This window comes from Rhamphochromis longiceps, linkage group LG16 (assembly GCF_057381845.1).
Source record: "Rhamphochromis longiceps isolate RC_006_pf linkage group LG16, R_longiceps_female_GT1.1, whole genome shotgun sequence".
NCBI classification, from domain to species: Eukaryota; Metazoa; Chordata; class Actinopteri; order Cichliformes; family Cichlidae; genus Rhamphochromis; species Rhamphochromis longiceps.
The window spans coordinates 21,428,683-21,447,110 of record NC_140572.1 but is presented as its reverse complement, the minus strand read 5'-3'; the positions used below and the strand labels follow the sequence as shown (position 1 = coordinate 21,447,110).

Below are 18,428 nucleotides of genomic sequence, written 5' to 3'. Positions count from 1 at the left end.
AGACGAAATGCATTGTGGGTGAGAGTTGTAAGCGAAACAGCCATGCACCGACACGGAAGTTGAAATGTGTAGCTACCTGGAACATTTATCTAAACAGACTTGTTGTAGGAGTAGTTAGGCTTTTAACAGGTCTTAGACACAATTCAACACTCCCTCGGTTACGAACAAAGAGCCACGCGAAGAGGTGTGGCTAAACCGGTAGAGCCAACATGGCAACGACAGGGCGTCAGTTTCCCAGTTAGTTCGCACTGATTCATACAAACAACAGTCAGCTAACTCGCTTTCAGTACACGGAACTGCCAAAGACCAGTGGACAGCTCAACATGGCTGAAGTTGAGCCACACGAAGGAGAGCAGGTATCGCTGATAACCGTTATTTATTTATTTATTTATTTTTGATCACTTATTGTCATAAATGACTATACGATTAAAGCCAAAGACGACTCTAACCTGAACCAACTCTGTTTTGACAGGACCTTGAAAAGAAAATCGAAGAGACAAGGCAGAGATTCAACAATGAGTTGCTCCAAGGTAGCACAGTTATTGCGGGCAAGCTGACAATAACATATCTTGCTTTTGAATGCATTTTGGTTGCTGTCATCTAGCTTGCATACATTCAGATATTGTACATTAAATAGTTAACTGTTACTTTACGCCCTGTTGCTTAAACGTTGACCCGAATACCCAGAGCCCAGATAAGCGTTAGCTCTTTACTGCCCCGAGTAGCAGTTTAGTTTTTAGACTAATTTTAGGCTAAGCCGTCACACCATGGCCTCCTGGGGGCTTTATTTGAGTTTGCGGCACAATGTGGACATTGTGGGTCTATGAGAATTTTAAATGGGAAAGTTTAAGTCTTTGAAATTGAAACCGATTTTGAAGTTGTCATGTGATTCAGTCTGCGTGTAAATGTTTGCAGATTCAACAGAGAAGTATGACCCCAGGGACGTGGAAAGGCTTCAGACAGATGACAGTCTGGTGGAGGGCTACCTGACATGGAGGATCTATAATGTTGATGATGCCTTGAAAATGATTGATGAAAGTCTTCATTGGAGAAAAGAGTATGGGGTAAATGGTAAGGTGCTGATATGATATGCAATATGTCACAGTATAACAATGTAACCTCACTGTTGTTAATGCTTACAATTTATAGTTTCAATACTAGGAAAATATTCGATTCCCAGTGCTACATGCATATTATATTTGAGCCCCAAAAATCATAAGCCCTTCCTAAAAGTGAAAATATTGACATTACCATTTTGAGATGTCTATAAGCCCGCAGTACAAACCGCTGCTTGTCTTTGTGCTTCCCTGGCATTAGTTCAGACAGAACATCATTGTTTGGGAAACGCCAGTTTCTCCACACACCCAAGAACAATCCCCACTGTTTCTTGTGAGGAACTTTTCAGAGTAACTGTCTGTTTTTTAAATAGCAAATTCTATTTGTCAACAGTTGTTTTTAGAAAGTTTCCTTCAGTAAAGTCTACAAGGTATTCAAGGACTTCGCCTTTTTTTTTTTAAGGGGGGGCTGGGGTGAATTTATATCCATTAACAGAAAATTTGCTATTTTCCATCAATTTTGGAAGTTTTAGAAAGACCTACTTTTGGGAATCTAGGTCCCTTAATAGCAAGACTTCATAATACTCTTAAAATGTGGCAAATTAGTGACCTTCTTTAAAGGACCATGCAGTGATTCAGAAATTTAGCACAGTATATTTCATACACTTTATGCTGTTTTATTTGTTAATAACTAGGGTAACACAAAATAATCAAATTAAAGATTTTCTGCGCCTTGAGGCAAAGAAATTAAAGGCAGCAGTAGTCTAAAAGATACAAGACAGATTCTTCCCTTTGCCTAAAATGTCATGTTGCATATTGTTATTCTTTGAATGAGAGCACTGGATAATAATGTAATGAGTGTCCTCATGTGTGTTTCAGACATTAATGAGAGCACTATTCCCAGATGGATGTTCGAAACTGGGGCTGTCTACCTCCATGGCTACGACAAAGAGGGCAACAAACTCTGTATGCACTTGCTCTATTAAAAGAGATTCTTCAGCTCAGCCTTTATTTGTTAGAAACGTTATCTTTCCCACTAAAAATGTTTGATCCCAATTTGAGAAAAAAAAATACAAATGAAATATGATAACTTAAAATTTGTTTCCTGTGTTTTAGTCTGGTTTAAGGTAAAGCTGCATGTCAAGGATGCAAAGACTGTCATAGACAAGAAAAAGTATGTTGCCTTTTGGCTGGAGAGGTATGCAAAGAAGGAACCTGGGATGCCTCTAACCGTTGTGTTTGACATGACGGACTCTGGCCTCAGCAATGTAGTAAGTCCATAAAGTTATTTTTAAGAGGAAGTCTTTTGTGTTTAAATAATTTACAGTTCGTGCTCTAGTCTAATCCAGGTCTTCAAAACTCACATTATTTTTTCAGTCTTTTCCTCTAAGGTATAAGTCTGTTGCTTTCCTGTTACTGTCACTGCAATGTTGTTTACCTTCCTCATACTTCTTGCTTCTTGAGCTGTGGACTTGCAGGGGCTGATACTCCTCAATGGTATTACACGTTAGAGATTAAAGTAACCTTTAAATCCTGATGGTCAGCTCGAGCGGGCCGTCTAATCCTTAGGCTCGCTGTGTCACAGGCATTGGCTCCTTGATGGAGGGCTCTGTCAGCGAGTTTATTTCATTGGCTTGGCTCTCTCCTAGAAAAATTGCTCAATTAAAGATGAATAAACCAACACAAACAAGGCAAAAAGAATATATAGCTATGCAGCTCCTGTATAAAATGAGTAGATTAGATGATCAGTTTGGAAAGCAGCTTTATTGAGGCCCGTTGAACCACAGTATGAGCCAGCGCAAAGCTAGCCAGTATGATCTCATTATGGGTTGGGAGTGAATTTCCTGCATAGCAATGAGGCTTCTAGCCAATTGTAAAGCTGAGCCGCGATATAGGGGTTATTACTATTGACGTATTTGCTGTTTGTCTGATAATTTAAATTATCATAAAACAATGAGGTTAAGATTTTTCATATTTATCTAAAATTGTTTAAAACGTGACTGAACATTTGACTTGGAGATTAAAATTTGTGCCTGTCTAAGGGGCTTTAATCAGAAGCCCTTTTATTATTTATGTTGAGAAAATGCACTGTAATCTGAGCCATTTGGGAGCTCTTTTTACGTAACTTGATTTTAGCAGGATTGCAGGATTGTGTAATTAAGGCATTGTGTAATGATAAAAGTTGAGGGTTAAATGTGCGTGTTACCATTAAGTAATGGCAAAATGGCATAAAAAAGCTAGATGGAAAAGATTCAATTTTTGTTAAAAAAAATATTGCCGTTCAGAAATGGAGAAAAAACGTGCTTAAGACTTTCTCTGACAATGGTTGACAGAGGCTGAGCAGGGGATCACTCAGAAGGGGAGCATGCAATGAATTTCCATATAATATTAAGTGGGTCGCTTCAGATGTAGAGGCTGTTAAGAGAGGGAAAAAAAATTTCCCCAGCAAAAGGGGTTTGTTGATGCATATTTTATTTTTTAAGCCTTTTGTGTGGTATTAATCACAAATTTCTTTCTTCCACTTTGTGTTTCAGGACATGGAGTTTGTGAAGTACATCATTAATTGCTTCAAAGTATATTATCCAAAGTTTTTATGTAAGTTACAAAAGTCATGTAAGTCATCTGGATCTTTTGAAACATTATTCTTACTAACTTGTTCCTTTTTTTTTTAATCATTTCAGCCAAAATGATAATAGTGGATATGCCTTGGATTCTGAATGGTAAGACTGTGGCTTCCAAATTTCAAGCAGTCCTTACTAGTTTTTACGATTCTGACGTCTCAACAATAAAACATTTGTGTCTGCTACAGCTGCGTGGAAGATTGTGAAGTCGTGGTTGGGTCCAGAGGCAATCAGCAAACTTAGGTTTGCATCCAAATCTGAGGTCCAGACATACATAGGCCCCGAGTACTTGCCACCTCACATGGGTGGAACGGTATGTTATGGCTTTTTAAAATGGTTTTAAATTATGCGTTAATTAGTTTAACAAAAGATGCATTAGCAATGGAATGGTCAATACTCCAGTGGGATTATAGTGTGATAAATATTAAAAACTGGGGTAGGCCACATGGTTTGGGTGTGATTTAGCAAAAGAAAATCCATAATAATCTTTCAGCAGGTTGTAATTCAAGTCGTCTGAGAGGGAATTAGAGTCTTCTACCCCCTCTGGGCTCTGATTTTAGGCTTTAGAAAATCTAACATGTGATGGGAAACTTCACGAGTCACAAGTCCTTTTCAGAGCAGATCAGGTGAATGCTACCATTTTGTATAGAATCTAAAAAGACCTATTAGAAAGTAACAGTGGAACATGTTAAGTGGACCATGATGTAGAAGATTAGGATTCAAATGCAGTGTGAAGTGTTAAGGTCAACACTGGGTTAAATGTTGTTTTTTTTCCCTTCTGTATCTGCATTAGTTTTCTTGCCAGTGATGAAGAAATCTAACTTTTTTAAATATTAAACACAAGTTTAGTTACTTTGCTTCTTTGTTTACATAACCAAAATCATATTTACTGATTAATCTGTTAGAAAAAGTGTTACTCTTTAATAACCATGCATGTGGTGACCTAACCTATTTGGCTATGTTCTAGGATTCCTTCAAGTATAGTTACCCACCTCTTCCTGACGATGACTTCCAAACACCCATCTGTGACAACGGGCCCATTGTTAGTGATGATGACAGGGAGAGCAAAGAAGGTGACTTGGATGTTAAAGATGCCCTTGAGTCCAGCTTCACTTCAGATGTTGTAGTAAAGCCCAAAAAGGTACATTTTCTTTCCATTTTAGTTATTTATATACTTTTTTTAACAAAGGAAAAAAAATAGTGGATAAAAATAATTTCAACTTTGTACACAATTTAATTACACAACAGTATAAAGTAAAACTGCTCCCTGGGTGTTGTGCAAGTCTGTACTTTGGCACTCAACACTTAGTATATGTGTAGTTAGTTTGATCGCATCTGATTGCCTATAAATAAATGTGATCTTTAATGCTGATGCTAATATAATTGGCAGGATTAGTGTTTCTGTTGTTATTAGAGTAGCTGCTCTCAAGTTCAATTCAATTGAATTTTATTTACAGTGCCAAATCCCAACAACAGTCGCCTCAAGGTGCTTTATATTGTAAGATAGCCCCTACAATAATACGTACGCGATGTCAGCTGAGACTGAGTTCTGAACATTTTTTAGATTTGGGTAGTGAAGCATTCTGCTTCTAGGGAGATTAGGTGAGGTTTGGTCACTGATTATTTCATCCTGTGCCTTCTTTCACTCAGTTTCTTTAAACTGCACACAAGGTAACAACATGTAATTGGGTTCCTTTCCAGCAGGTAATGGTTCTGATTTTTGTAAACATTGAGCTGCTACCTATTGCCTCTGTGAAGGTGACTTGTAATGTAATTGGCAGCAGGCATATCCAAAGCTCTTGCATCACAGATGGACCACTCAAACTCAAACTCAGCAGTCTTTGTCAACCACACAAGGAACTAAAAGATTGTTGAGTTTGTTGCTTAAGCCACTCCATGCTGGAACTGGATTCCTTCTCCCTGGCAGGATGGAGCACCATCGCTGAAATGCCCCAAAGACTGAATGTGTTGGAGCCCTCATCACCTCCCTCTCCCTCTTGTACAGCACCTTTTGCAAATGAGTGTTAAGTCCACCCTTCCAAGTCAACCTTGCTTATTTTCAAGTGAGCAGCATGCAAAAAGTGCCTGGCTGGAAGAAGATGGGATGTTATCAAAGGGATTACTTTAGCATATACTCATTATCTGAAAGCACCTGTTAAAGAAAGTTGCACTTACATTGTATTAGTGTGTTTTAATAAATACCACACTGGTTTAGATTTTCAGAGCTGGGATATACACATCAGACAGTCATTTCCAGTCACAAGTTTGATGCTTTTTAATGTCCTTAGTGTAACAAGTGAGATCACCTCAAACTCTCAGCCATTGTTTTGACTAGAGATGCCTAAACTTCACATAATCAAAACGTGCACAGATCCCATGAATTGCGTAATGTTATTTCCCAAACGTTGGTATTGTACTGCAGGCCTCTGAGGTGGCCGGTTTCATATCAAAACATTTGCGTCAGCTCTGTGGAAAAGTTGAAGATATTTTTGAGGCTTGCCTGACAAAGTAAAGTTACACAATCACTCTGAGATGACACTTTACACACACTGAATATCTGAATATGGCGTCTTAGGTGTTGTGAATATTCAGGGTGAGAGAGTAGTGGTTCCACTTTGACAGGTAATTTGTTGTAATGGTAATTAAAAATTCATGTAAGCTGTTGTTAAGCATAATTTTGACACTCGCCTAAGGTTGCAGACCCCATTAGAAATTAAGTCTGCAAACGTTATTCACCATCGCTCCCTTTTGAGCCTCGGGCATCTTTATTCAAGGTTTGCATATTATCCACAGCACCTGCATAATAACCACTTAGCACTTATTTTTGTGTTGCTTTATTATCCTGTTGGAAAAAGACCAAATTGGGTAGATAAAGGAAGCACAATAGAATAAAAGCAAAGCACTTGAATGGGATCAGAAGTGGACAATGTTAAGATGAGAGCTTGTGCATCAGCAGGTTGCTCAGTAGGGTTCATCATGTTTTCAATTCTGCTACACCTGATTTCTGGTAGTCCATACTATGAGTGAATCACTGTGTTTTTACAGTTGGAAACTCTTGGAATTTCAAGCCCGTCTGAGCGCATTCCTTAGTGCTTGTGCAGACGTTTCTGCTCCTCAACCATCTTGTGTCACTATACAAGACTGTTCCTCCATCAGCACCATGCACCTCAACCTGCATTCTTCTGGATACCAGTAATCACTAGCACAACTTTTTGGCCTCAGAAAGCTAATTGAGTTTCTTTCTGTTTTGAAACAAGGGCTGGATGTGGTAAGGAAGTGTAGGATTTCGCCTACACAAGGAGCTCAATGTCCGGAAGATTTCTGCAGGCTGGAAAGGCAGGTGTACTCACGTGGGTCGAATTATTGTGAGTGCACCTCCCTCACAGTCTCCTGATGTCATCACCACCCCTGGACATGTTCATCCCTTGACCTGTCCTGGACCTTACATTTCGATTTGACCCTCCGTTTGAAAGCATAACATTTCTGACCTTGTTATCAAGGCATGTCAGCTTAATAATGAGAAGCTTATCATTTGCACTATGTCCTGTAAACGCCGAACCAAGTGGGACAGTCATTTCACAGTTTAATTAGCTGTGGAGAAAGCGTAGCACACTCACTGCTGATCATTAGCAGTTTCACATTATTTGTATCTTCTCAGTTGAAAAAACTGCCAAGGTAATTACTGTTATATTACAGTAGACCAACTTATTAACCCATAGCACTAAATCTTTAATCCTGCCTGCCTTTGAGGCAGCTTTTCACAAAAGCCGTCTGTGTCTTGTCCTCTAACACTATCTCTTTTTAAGTTTGTTATTTAGCATTGCTAATCACACAGAGAATCTTATTTTGTGCCTTGATATGAACTGTTTCACCAAAAAACACTCCGATCAGCTCTTACTTTATTATATTTGTCAGTCCCTTCTGTGCCTTACAAAATGTGTAGAAATCACATATTTCTGTAATTTTAGTTTAATTCCTTGTACCCAGCTATGGCAGTGTATTCCTTTTAAATGTAATTTTCAAAATTAATTACCTTTTGTTTCTTTTTAACAAGTAATGAGATTTTGTATGAGTATGAATCTAGTAGAAATAATGCCAATGATATTATCACTAAAATAACTGTTAAACACTATCTGTATGAGACAGTAAAACATTTCACTTTTTAATTCAAACTTGATTATGTTTTACATTTTTCTACTCGCATTTCATTTTGTTAAGCTTGCTCTTTAAATGGATAAATAAATTGAGACATTTCATCAGCGGTTGATGTCTTCATTCTGGCAGTTGCATGATGGTCAGCCATGAAATTAAGCTCCCTTCCTCTCTGAGTCACAGAAAATACTGTCACGTGTAGAGTCTGCTCACTTTTGCCCCTGCCCACCTTCCTTTCCCCCCTCGATTCCTCACCTGCTGTGCTTGCTGCACAAACTGTTTTACACACCATGAAGCATCCATTTCCCGAACTGACCTACTTTAAAATAACTACCATTTATGCAGCCATTTTGAAACGTCTATCCTGTCAGCTGGTGTGTGGTCTTGAGATTTGTGTGAATAATTTGGGTCGAAGTTTAAGCAATTTGCTGACGTTATGAGCTGTATATGAGTCATCTTGTGACTCCTCAGTTACTTTCGTTTGTTTTGTTTTGTCAGAAGTCACAAGTTTGTGGATCACTTTTGGTTCCTCATCTTCATGGACATGCTAATTGTGGTTGTGTGTTCCCTCTGGAGGCTAAGTGGAACGACGGTCAGGGATCATCATAGGAATTTCCCATGCAAAATTATATTAAGTTGCGTTATCTGAGCATTTAAAAAAACTATTCATCAATGCCAGTACATGAATCCAATGACAGCTTTCTCTGTATGAATGCCAAAGGTCACACATTTCATTTTTAGGGGAAAAAAAACAGATAATGGTCACATGACAAAAATTGTGTGTCTCTCTAATCAAATGCTTTTTGTTCTTTCAGGTAAATTTTCTGGAACAAAGTTTGAGGTCAGAGGACAACGATAAAGGAGATGCAAGCGCCAGGACCAAAGGTGCCAGGAAGCCGCTGACCACCTTCAAAGGTTCTCTGTTAGATGTTAGGTAGGTTATAGCTCATCAAGATTGCATTAGTTTGGACACCTAAATTTAAGGTGGTGGTGGTCAGAGGGCCCGGTGGCGCCAGTGTCCGGCAGCCTCGCCTCTGTCAGTGCGCCCCAGGGCAGCTGTGGCTACAATGTAGCTTGCCATCGCCAGTGTGTGAATGTGTGTGTGAATGGGTAGATGACTGAATGTAGTGTAAAGCGCTTTGGGGTCCTTAGGGACTAGAAAAGCGTTATACAAATGCAGGCCATTTACCATTTAAGAGTTCCCATAACTTTGTCACAGGCAGGCGACATCTGCTGTTTTTTCCCTTTGTATTCTAATACTACACTGTTCAAGACCATACAACATGTGAGATAAAACCCCAACAAGACGACCCCTTATGAGCAGCCACTTGGCTTTTGCGCTTATACTACAACTGCCATGCTCTGCTGCTGCTTTTCGTCCCTCACTCTCCCTCTGCGTGATGCGCACATGATCACTGGTGCGCTCATTTGGGTGCGCTTGGTTCTTGCCTCTAGACATCCTGAGGCCGAGTCAGCAGGGAATTTGCACAACGCCCATCTCTCTTTGCGAAGAACCAACAGAAGTCACCCATCATGCTTGTATTCAGGTTTCCATGATATTGTTCGTTCAAAATGTTTTCACACGCTCAAAGCCAAATTTGGTAGAAAAAAGTCGATATGAACATGTAGAAAGTGTATTTTCAGTGGCAATATAGCACCTGCTTTCAGATTAGGAATCACCAAATAAAATTCGTTAAAATACAGGTAACAGAATCCCAGTAGCTAAGTGCTTGCTGAGCAGTGTAATAGTAATGACAGAACAATTGCAGCCATTTAGTTGTAGATCATTTCATGTTCAAACTAGCTTTTTGCAAACACACCTTAAGGGAGTAACCATGAAGTCTTGCAGACTGACAAGTAACTGATGGGTTGGAAAGCTTTTTGAATGTCACTCTGCATCATCAGTGTTGTGGACTACATGGCGAGATCATATTCAGGGAACAGCCATCGGGTCATGCAGCACTGTAATGCTTTTTATGTGTTTACATTTACTGAATGTATCACACAAAGCTCATGGGAAAAACCTAACATAGAACTAATATTCTATGTTCTAATATTTTTATTAAAAAATGATGTGCCTCAGCAGCTCCTCCTTTCTTTGGTACCCTAATGAAGATCACCTGTCAGACAGGCCTTTAGAGCCCTGCAGCGCTTCCTTTTTCTCTTTTGATGAATAATACCATAATTATTGGTATTATGTCTTGGAGGGGGTTACTACTATGGGAATTCCACTATCAGCTACTTTTAAATGGACCTAATGAACTACTAAATTTCATTGAGTAGGATACTGTCCAGCAATGGAGCATCCCCACATTCATGTGCTAATAGGCATTCCTGTTTCCATGGTTAACATTTCTGCAGAAATACAGTCCCGATCAAAAGTTTAAGACCACTTGAAAAATGGCAAGAAATCATGTTTTGCATGGTTGGATCTTAAGTAGCGCTTCAAAATGCAACAACAGTGTTGTCCTGTTGAAAAACCCAGTTGTTACCACACAGATGAGGGCCCTCAGTCATGAGGGATGCTCTCTGCAAAATCTGTGCATAGCCAGCGGCCGTTTGACGCCCCTGCACCTCCTGAAGCTCTATCCATTATGGCGTCCACTCCACTGTGGCACGCAGAAAAAAATCTCAGGTGGGATCTGCTGATCAGTAACTGCTGATCAGTAACGTTGGAAGCCATCAGGACCATCAAGGTACATTATTGCCAATTGGGTCCTCCGGCTCAGTCCTAGTGAAATTTTTTGGGGTCTTCCTGACTTTTTTTTGTTCCATAACTCTCAGGATCATTAAAGAAATTCCAAATGACTGTTTTACTGCATCCCACCTCAGCAGCGGTGGCGCACTGCGAGAGACCCTGCTTATGCAGTTCAGCAGCCCGACCTGTTCAAAAAGGGAATGAGTTTTTGCTTTTGCCATCAGAACGTCATGACAGTGTGACTACCCGACAGAAAATGACAATGAATCCACATTTTTGCACAGATTTGGCCTTTTAAAGGCATGTGGTCCTAAACTTAAGTGTTGTTTTCAATAAATTGGATGCTCAAAAAATGTTTTGTCTCACTCATATTTCTTCTGGTTGCATGTTGAAGCTCTACTTGGAACCTTGTTCAGATCCAACCATGCAAAATAGCATTTTTTTTGTCATTTTTCAAGTGGTCTTAAACTTGATCAGGACTATATATATACATATACATATATTGCTTTTGCAGATTCCTTCCCTTTGTTACGGTAATACTAGATATATTTTTTGTAATTTTGTAAATCATGCTAAATTCCCACCTCTGCTATCACAAACTCCACACCACACCAGAGTATACCAATATGGACCAATATTAATTCTATTTGTTTACTCTGGACCACGATTCAATTGCAGTTTCACACAAGCTAAACTAAAAATATACTAGCTTTAGAAATGAACCTCACCCTAAACAAACACGTAAAACATTCTTGGGGTCTGATCTGCACCTAGCATACTCTGCTTCTCTGCAGGTGCACCCAGCCTAGTTGTTTAAGCTGCTTCAGAATTTGCTTGGCCTTCTTCCCTGCAGCCTGAAAAAAAAACTGCACTAACCGGGCAAACATGCCAGAATCAGTTTTAACTGCAAACAGCAAAGGTTAGCTGTGAATGCATCAGTCTAGCTGATGTGGACCTGGGTTGAATACACAGACCAGCCAGCTTCTTTGTTCTGCAACGACAACTCTATTGTGTTTGGGAGACCTAAAGCCAGAAGTGTTATCTGGTCACCAAAAGGTAACTGGTTTGATGTTCTACACAGTTTACATGGGTTCATCTATGAGTCTGTCCCATGTTTCCAATATTTCTGCCAATTCCCTTTGGGTAAGACATGCCAAAGCTTGTTCAGGACCCTTACATCAAGGAAGATTTGCTGTAATATACGTGTAACTAGGTATAACCAGTTGACTCGCACGTCTATGTCTTGAAGAGCCATATGCAAAAAGATTAACTGCATCTGAAGTCATTATTGATGTTTTGTACCTTTATAGCTCAACTGATCTGTTCAAACAGAGGCAGGAATTAAGGATGCTGACAGTCAATTGCTCATTGACTAGAGATGAATTGGTGTTATGCTAATTAGTAAGAAACACTGGCAAATGATCAATTATCTTCAAGAAAGGTGTGCTAGTCCCCCTCCTACACATTGTCAAACAGAACATATATTTTAATTGAACCTTCATTAAATTGCAAATTGATTGCTGAGTTCAGAAGATATGCATTTCAGTATGGAGTACAACAATCCCATAATGATCTGGTTGTTTCGTGGGTAAATATTTTGCGTATATAATGTGTACTCTTCATGTACTCTTCATTTTCATGAATAATGTCTGTTGATTTCTGTGTTTACAAAGCTAAAGCTTTGATGTGAGGATTTTGACAGCTCTGGGCTGTGAATTATACTGATAAACAGATTAAAATGAGCCTTAAATGCAATTATGTTTGGGAGTTGTGTTAGCCTTCATTCGAGACTGGGGGCTTTAGGAGAGAGTAGGGGTCTTTGATCTTGTGTTTGCCAGAGGTTTGCAGAGCCCAAAGACTCACTTTGAGATCAAGCATGCTTTACTCTTTTTTTTTTTCTCTTTTTTTTTTTCTTTTTCCCTACCATAAGGGACATGGAAAAGGAAAAAAAGGGAAAAAAATCTTTGTTCTTAGCGGTCTTAGTTCATAAAACAGCCAAGCTGCATCATTGAGAAGCTTTATACATGCATAGCAGATAATATGATCCCGCTGTAATAAGTATGCAATGTGCACCAAGGCCAAATTCATCAAATCGCATGCTGCATGTATATATATATATATCACCAAGTTAGACTGTGTGAGCTAACGACAAGCAAAGCATACGTGACCCCTTACAGGTTTCCTATGGCTCGTTCCTTCCTTTGCAACGTTATACAAATCTCACTAAATCAAATGCTAGAAGGGATTCATTTTATTTCATATTTTTTAATCCAAGTCATAATATCAGGAGGTCTCCCTCTAGTAAGATGGACAGCTTGATTCCGGATACTAAGTTAGATTGCTTTATTTTAAATATATTTTCCTGTAGCAGTAACATCAGTGTTCTTGATTTTGTAGCTTGCCATCACCAGTGTGTGAATGTGTGTGTGAATGGGTGGATGACAGGTTGTGTAAAGCGCTTTGGGGTCCTTAGGGACTAGAAAAAAGCGCTATACAAATACAGGCCATTTACCATTTGATATTCTGGTACACAACAGACTTTGGAAAAACAACCCATGCTGAAGTCTCCTCCTTATAACTTACAAAACAGCCGGATTTTGCCCTGCAGCTAAGCTTGTTGAACAAGTCATAAAACTTTCAAAAGGGCTGTAGCAGAGCGCCGGTAACATAACTTGTTTAGGTTGGCTAAAGAGGACAGTAAACAAGTAAAGGTTGGTTTAGATGTACCATGCTCGTTCAGTACCACAGTGTTCTGTTATTATGTTTCCTTTTTTAATTCAATGATAAAATTGTTAACAATTAATTACAGTGAATTAAAGAAGCAGATTCTTCATTCAGTTAAATAAAATCCTGGAAAAGGTAATTTGTTAGAGGTTTCCATTGTCAAAACATTTGGCTACATTTTTAATAAAAAAGAATAAAATTGTGTCTCAGGTTTCCACCTATGTAGCAGTCTAATGTAGTTCCTGCTACACTCTGAGGTTTTTTTTACTCTTCATCTCTCTGTTCAGCCCTGCAGAGGAGCTCAGCTTTGGTTCTGGAGAGACTGAAAAGAAAAGCTTAATTATCCTGAACAATGTGGTCAAAAATCAGGTGGCCTTTAAGGTGAGTCTGAAAGCGTGTGGCACTTGCTACAGTTAATTCATGCACCAGTTCCCTTTGATCTCACAGTTCACAGACTAACTTTTGCGTTTATGTATTCAATAAATTGAGGAGACAGAAAAAAAAGCATTGTTAAATGTTCCTCTAATGTTTTCACAGGTGCGGACCACGGCGCCCGACAAGTATAGAGTGAAGCCGAGCAGCAGCTGCTGTGAGCCAGGAGCTTCAGTAGACATAGTTGTGTCACTGCATGGAGGTATTGCACTTAAGCTCTGCACTCTTCTCACAGCAGATGTTTCTAAATGCTGAACCTCAGAATAATCAAGAGGTTCAGTGTATTACCTTCCTAAAGTGCAGGCAGCCACTTTCTCCTGCCTGACATGCATATTTCAAGACTGATAAAAGAATCATCTCTACAAAACAAACCATCAGACAACTGACAGTGCTGCGTGAGTTGAAACAGCTTGTGCCCTTCAAGCACCGAAATGTCAGCTGTAGGTTATGATGTGCTGAACATAGCTCGCTCAGAGGAACCAGTGCAGCTTATTTTGGGTTACTTTTTTTCCCAGCTTTTATGCTGTGGTGGGGGGGTTTCTTCTCCCCAAAACTGTCACATCTAACACTGGCTTCTGTGAACATAGTCCTTCTGTTTCTGTGTCTGAACCAAATCAGTCAGCTGCACTAGTTTTGTTGTTGATTTTAAGAGCAATTTAAAAAATTTTTTTGCATTTTCTGAAACAAAAATCGAATTATTCAGTTTTCAACAGCTGTCTCGGTGAGTTGTGCTTACGTTAATGTTTTTGTTTTTTTGTTTTTCTCTGCCTGATTTTGTGCAGGTTCTCAGGCCTCTCCACAGGACAGGTTTCTGATTATGGCTGCAGAGATGGAAAATGCTGGATCACAAGATCTTTCACAGTTCTGGAAAGACGTACCGAAAACCAAAATCATGGAACACAGGTCTGCAGTGACGTGTTGGCCACACGTAATGCCAAGCTTTTACTTTGGCATGCCTCCCAAGTATATTTGGCAGCTTATTTTAGATTCTGTGCTCGTTTAATTCGCTGAGAGAAAGAAGAAATCCTTGTCTGACTTATTTTTTTCTAGTTAATTCACAACTAACCTGCTAGTCCCAGCCCTTCCTGTCTCATTTTCACTACCAGCTGTTTCACTTGCCAGTTTGCTAATGTAACAGCCTCAATATCATTCAGCTGCTTCCGTAAAGTGGATCCTATCCCAAAGGTGGTGGAAGTGGAACTCCACCTACTTACACTGCAGCTGGATATCAGCTTTGAGCTGTAGGGCCAGTTAAGTTGAAAACTAGTTTGTGTGCTATTGTGACGAGCTCAAAAAGGGTATAGCGCAGAACAAGGATTACAGCTGCTAACTGAAGTCTAAAATGATGGAAATAAATGAAGATGGACTATGTTTCTGCCACACAGTACTCCTGTGGACCAATGATTGCATCCTCCTGATATCCTACACTAATTAGATTGTCTTTCCTACAGATTGCGCTGTCATGTTCTGGAGAGTGCTAAACCAGCAATTAAATCTTTTAAGGATAACCCAATGGAGACAATGCCAATCGAGCAGCAGGAGTTAAATATAGCGGTGAGTTTTGGTGTAAAAAATAAATAAATACAGAAATCTTGGTCAGTTTTTAGACTTTTCAGACTCTGGCTCCATTGGTAACCATCTAATGAATATACATCCCTGTCACATGGCAATCAACAGTATCTTTCAAGTTTAACGTGGGAAAATGTTAACTGTTAGTTTGCTAACAGTGCCTGTATTTTGTTGGCATTTCTTGGTCTTTGGTCGCCACATGTCTACCTGTGTGTACACCACTTAAGCAACAGACACTCATCCATCCATCCATTTATTCAGTTCAGCACAGACTGGAGTAGGATGAAAAGTTGGGTAAATCCACTACAGGTCTCCAGTTCATCACACAAATGACTAACACAGAGAGACAGACAACTATTCATGCTACATTCATACCTACAGCAAATTTAGAATCACCCTTAACATGCATGCTCTTGGACTATGGGAGGAAGTTGGAATCCCCACGCAGACACATGGAGAACATGCTGACTTCATTTTCTAAAATTTTTCTGTCAGCAAAGAGAGGTTCTTACCGTAACAGTTAGCTGTTCCTGTTTTCCCTGCACACATGTTTCCACGACCTGTTTGAAAAACACTTTAGAAGCATAAACGAGGTCATTCAACCAGTTTTTGTCTCACCAGCTAATGCGAGTCACAGCCTGCACCTCACGGCTGGAGCAGAAGCTGGACAACACCCTGTGGTTGCAGAAGGTTCTCATTGTGTTGGTGGTAGTCCTCGTGATGCTAAACCTGCTGTGTCTCCACCTGCTGGGAACAGCTCAGCAGCCATCTTGATGTGCAACGGCACCCCATCAGCTGTTTCTGTAAATTCCTAATACACAGTTCCAGCGGGGCCGCGTTTGAACTTCCTGATTGGCGGTCATCTGATGTTTTCCCGCCCTTTCCACAAGCTGCTATCATGGAGAGTCAGCAGGGCTGACTTTAGGACATGTGAGTTGTTGTGGAGTAAGACTAAATGAAGAGATTCTCTTTTTCTGACACAGTCAGATTCAATGATGTGACATCAGTTCCTTGGTGTTTTTTTGTTGGTTTTTTTTTGTTTTTGCTTTTTAATATTGCTCATGGAAAAATTTAATTTACTCAAATTAATTGCAACAGTCACAATATGTAGAAAGTATTAGTTATTTTTTCAAACACGTTGTATAATTTTTTACATGATATAAATATAAACAAAATAAACACCTTTGGTCACCTTATCTAATTTCATTTGACATCAAAAGGCTTTTGTCTTTGTGATCAGTTCAGGTAAAAATAAGAGGAAAAAAATGAACTTGTGGAGTTCAAAACGCCAGCATTTGATCAAATATAGATGTTTTGGCTACTTAGCAGCCTTGTTTTACATAAATATTCAAGCTCCCGAGCACCCTCATTAGTACAGAGGTGCTTAATTGAAAACATCGCAACATATGACCTCACTAAACTTCTCCACACTCCGAGCAAGGAGCCACAAGAGATCTCTGTCTACACTATCTCCTCAATTTGTTTTAATTACCCCAACACTGAACTAAACTAAAATTACCAAAGCAATTACTGGCGAGTGCAAGGACACGGCACAACCCACTTGTAGCTTAGTGGGAAGCGCTGATATCTATAACAAGATCCAGCTCGGAGCAATCAGGATGTGAGCCGCGGCGCGAGGAGTGATCGCGGTTTGCTTATTAGATGTGTGCACATAAGGGCTGCCTGGCTTTAACAACTTGCAGTTTGTTCACAGTCAGTGGTAGCTGCTTACATTTTAGGGGTGATTAGAATTCTTCATGCATTAATGAGTAAACTAATCCTGCTTTCATTATGAACACTGGGCAGCTTTCACATGCCACAAAATATTTATTTATTTATTTTGTTTCCCTGCACATGGCATCGTGTTTTGTCATCTCTAGCTTTTAATATTTTAGAGGTAACTCTAAATATGCTGTCTTTCTTTAAGTGAAAGCTTCGTGTATGCGCTTTCTAGAAGGTATAGGATAGCTTTAAGTGAATGTGCATTGGATGTAAAACTTGCATCCTTGCTAGGAAGTGCATTCTGCACTATTTGGGTAAAAAGTGCCAATGCACTTTAAAAAAAAATGGATAAAGGTTAATGGAGTGTGTGCCTCTAGAGGGGAAAAAAGTAAAAGCTTTGGTATCACACATAGCTTGGTTGATTTTTGGAGTGCATCTGAGTGCCATGCAGCACGTGACTGAACTCTGAAATATTTCAGAAGAATAGCAGAGAGTCCAAAAACAGCCAGGATGACTGGAGTGGGAAATTATTCAAGTGGTCATATGACGGTGATTCCCAGACAGACTTGCCTCATCTGATTTTCGAGATATCACTAATTGCAAGCTGTGGATATTGTACGTCTTTTTTTTCCAGCAGCTGCAGAAGACAGAAACTCCTCCGTAGCATTGATTTCACATTAAAGATCAGGTAAATCGAAACTCGGTGTGCGTGCGTGTGTTCCTGGCCCCGGGCGCTAATGCAGTGTTTGAGGGGGTGACGATTTAGTTCGGGCGCCGTATTGGAACAGAGGGATCAATGGGGAGTTAACGAGTGCCGCATTCAACAAGAAGGCTGTGGGTGAATTGAATAAAATCATGTTGATGTCCAGAGGTGAAGGAGCAGCACATTCTGCTCCTTCATCATCTGTAAATGACCTGTTGAAATCAATGATTTTGATACAGTGGCATTACTCATTTCCAATAAAAATGACAGATGCATAAAATGCATCCATATCCCAGTCATATTGTCTGCTTTAGTCATTTCTTGCTTTTTACTTCTAGTATAAGCCTCTTTTCTGCTCTGGCTCCTGTTCTGTTGTATGTATTGATTAAATATGGGTCAAGGGTCAGTGAGTGCTTACTTGGTAGGTTGTTGACAAGCTTACAGGCTGCTAGGACTAAGCATTACAAAGTAATGCCTTGCTCAAAGTTCCTGGTTATAGGACATTCTTGAATAAAACTATGGGCGTTTCTGCATTGGAACAAATGTTTACTGTGAAACCAGCAGCTTATTGTCAATACTGGATTTGGGGAATGGAGATAAGTTCATCTTCTTTTTTCCCTTCTTTCAGTTCCTCCCTTTAGGGGTCTCCACAGCAGGTCATTTGCCTCCATCTCACCCTATCTTCCCCCGTCACACCAACTCTGCATGTCTTCTCTCACCACATCTATGAATCTTCTTTATGCTGTTTTTTC

General features: G+C 39.7%; 1 protein-coding gene across 1 annotated transcript; it reads left to right on the top strand.

Annotated features, from left to right (window-relative positions):
• The first annotated feature begins 46 nt into the window (after positions 1-46).
• mospd2 (motile sperm domain containing 2) lies at positions 47-17,932 on the top strand. The gene is made up of 15 exons (XM_085385315.1): positions 47-356; positions 473-530; positions 916-1,071; positions 1,935-2,021; positions 2,172-2,326; positions 3,590-3,650; positions 3,737-3,775; positions 3,865-3,989; positions 4,644-4,817; positions 8,644-8,762; positions 13,538-13,631; positions 13,788-13,884; positions 14,465-14,585; positions 15,134-15,236; positions 15,873-17,932. The coding sequence occupies exons 1-15, from the start codon at positions 324-326 to the stop codon at positions 16,023-16,025; spliced, it is 1,575 nt and encodes a 524-aa protein (XP_085241441.1). The 5' UTR covers positions 47-323; the 3' UTR covers positions 16,026-17,932.
• The last annotated feature ends 496 nt before the right edge of the window (positions 17,933-18,428 follow it).

Coding starts and splice junctions, on each gene's coding strand:
- mospd2 (XM_085385315.1), top strand. CDS start 324: ATGGCTGAAGTTGAGCCACACGAAGGAGAGCAG. Junction 1,072..1,934: donor AAAAGAGTATGGGGTAAATG/GTAAGGTGCTGA, acceptor TGTGTGTTTCAG/ACATTAATGAGAGCACTATT. Junction 3,651..3,736: donor ATATTATCCAAAGTTTTTAT/GTAAGTTACAAA, acceptor TAATCATTTCAG/CCAAAATGATAATAGTGGAT.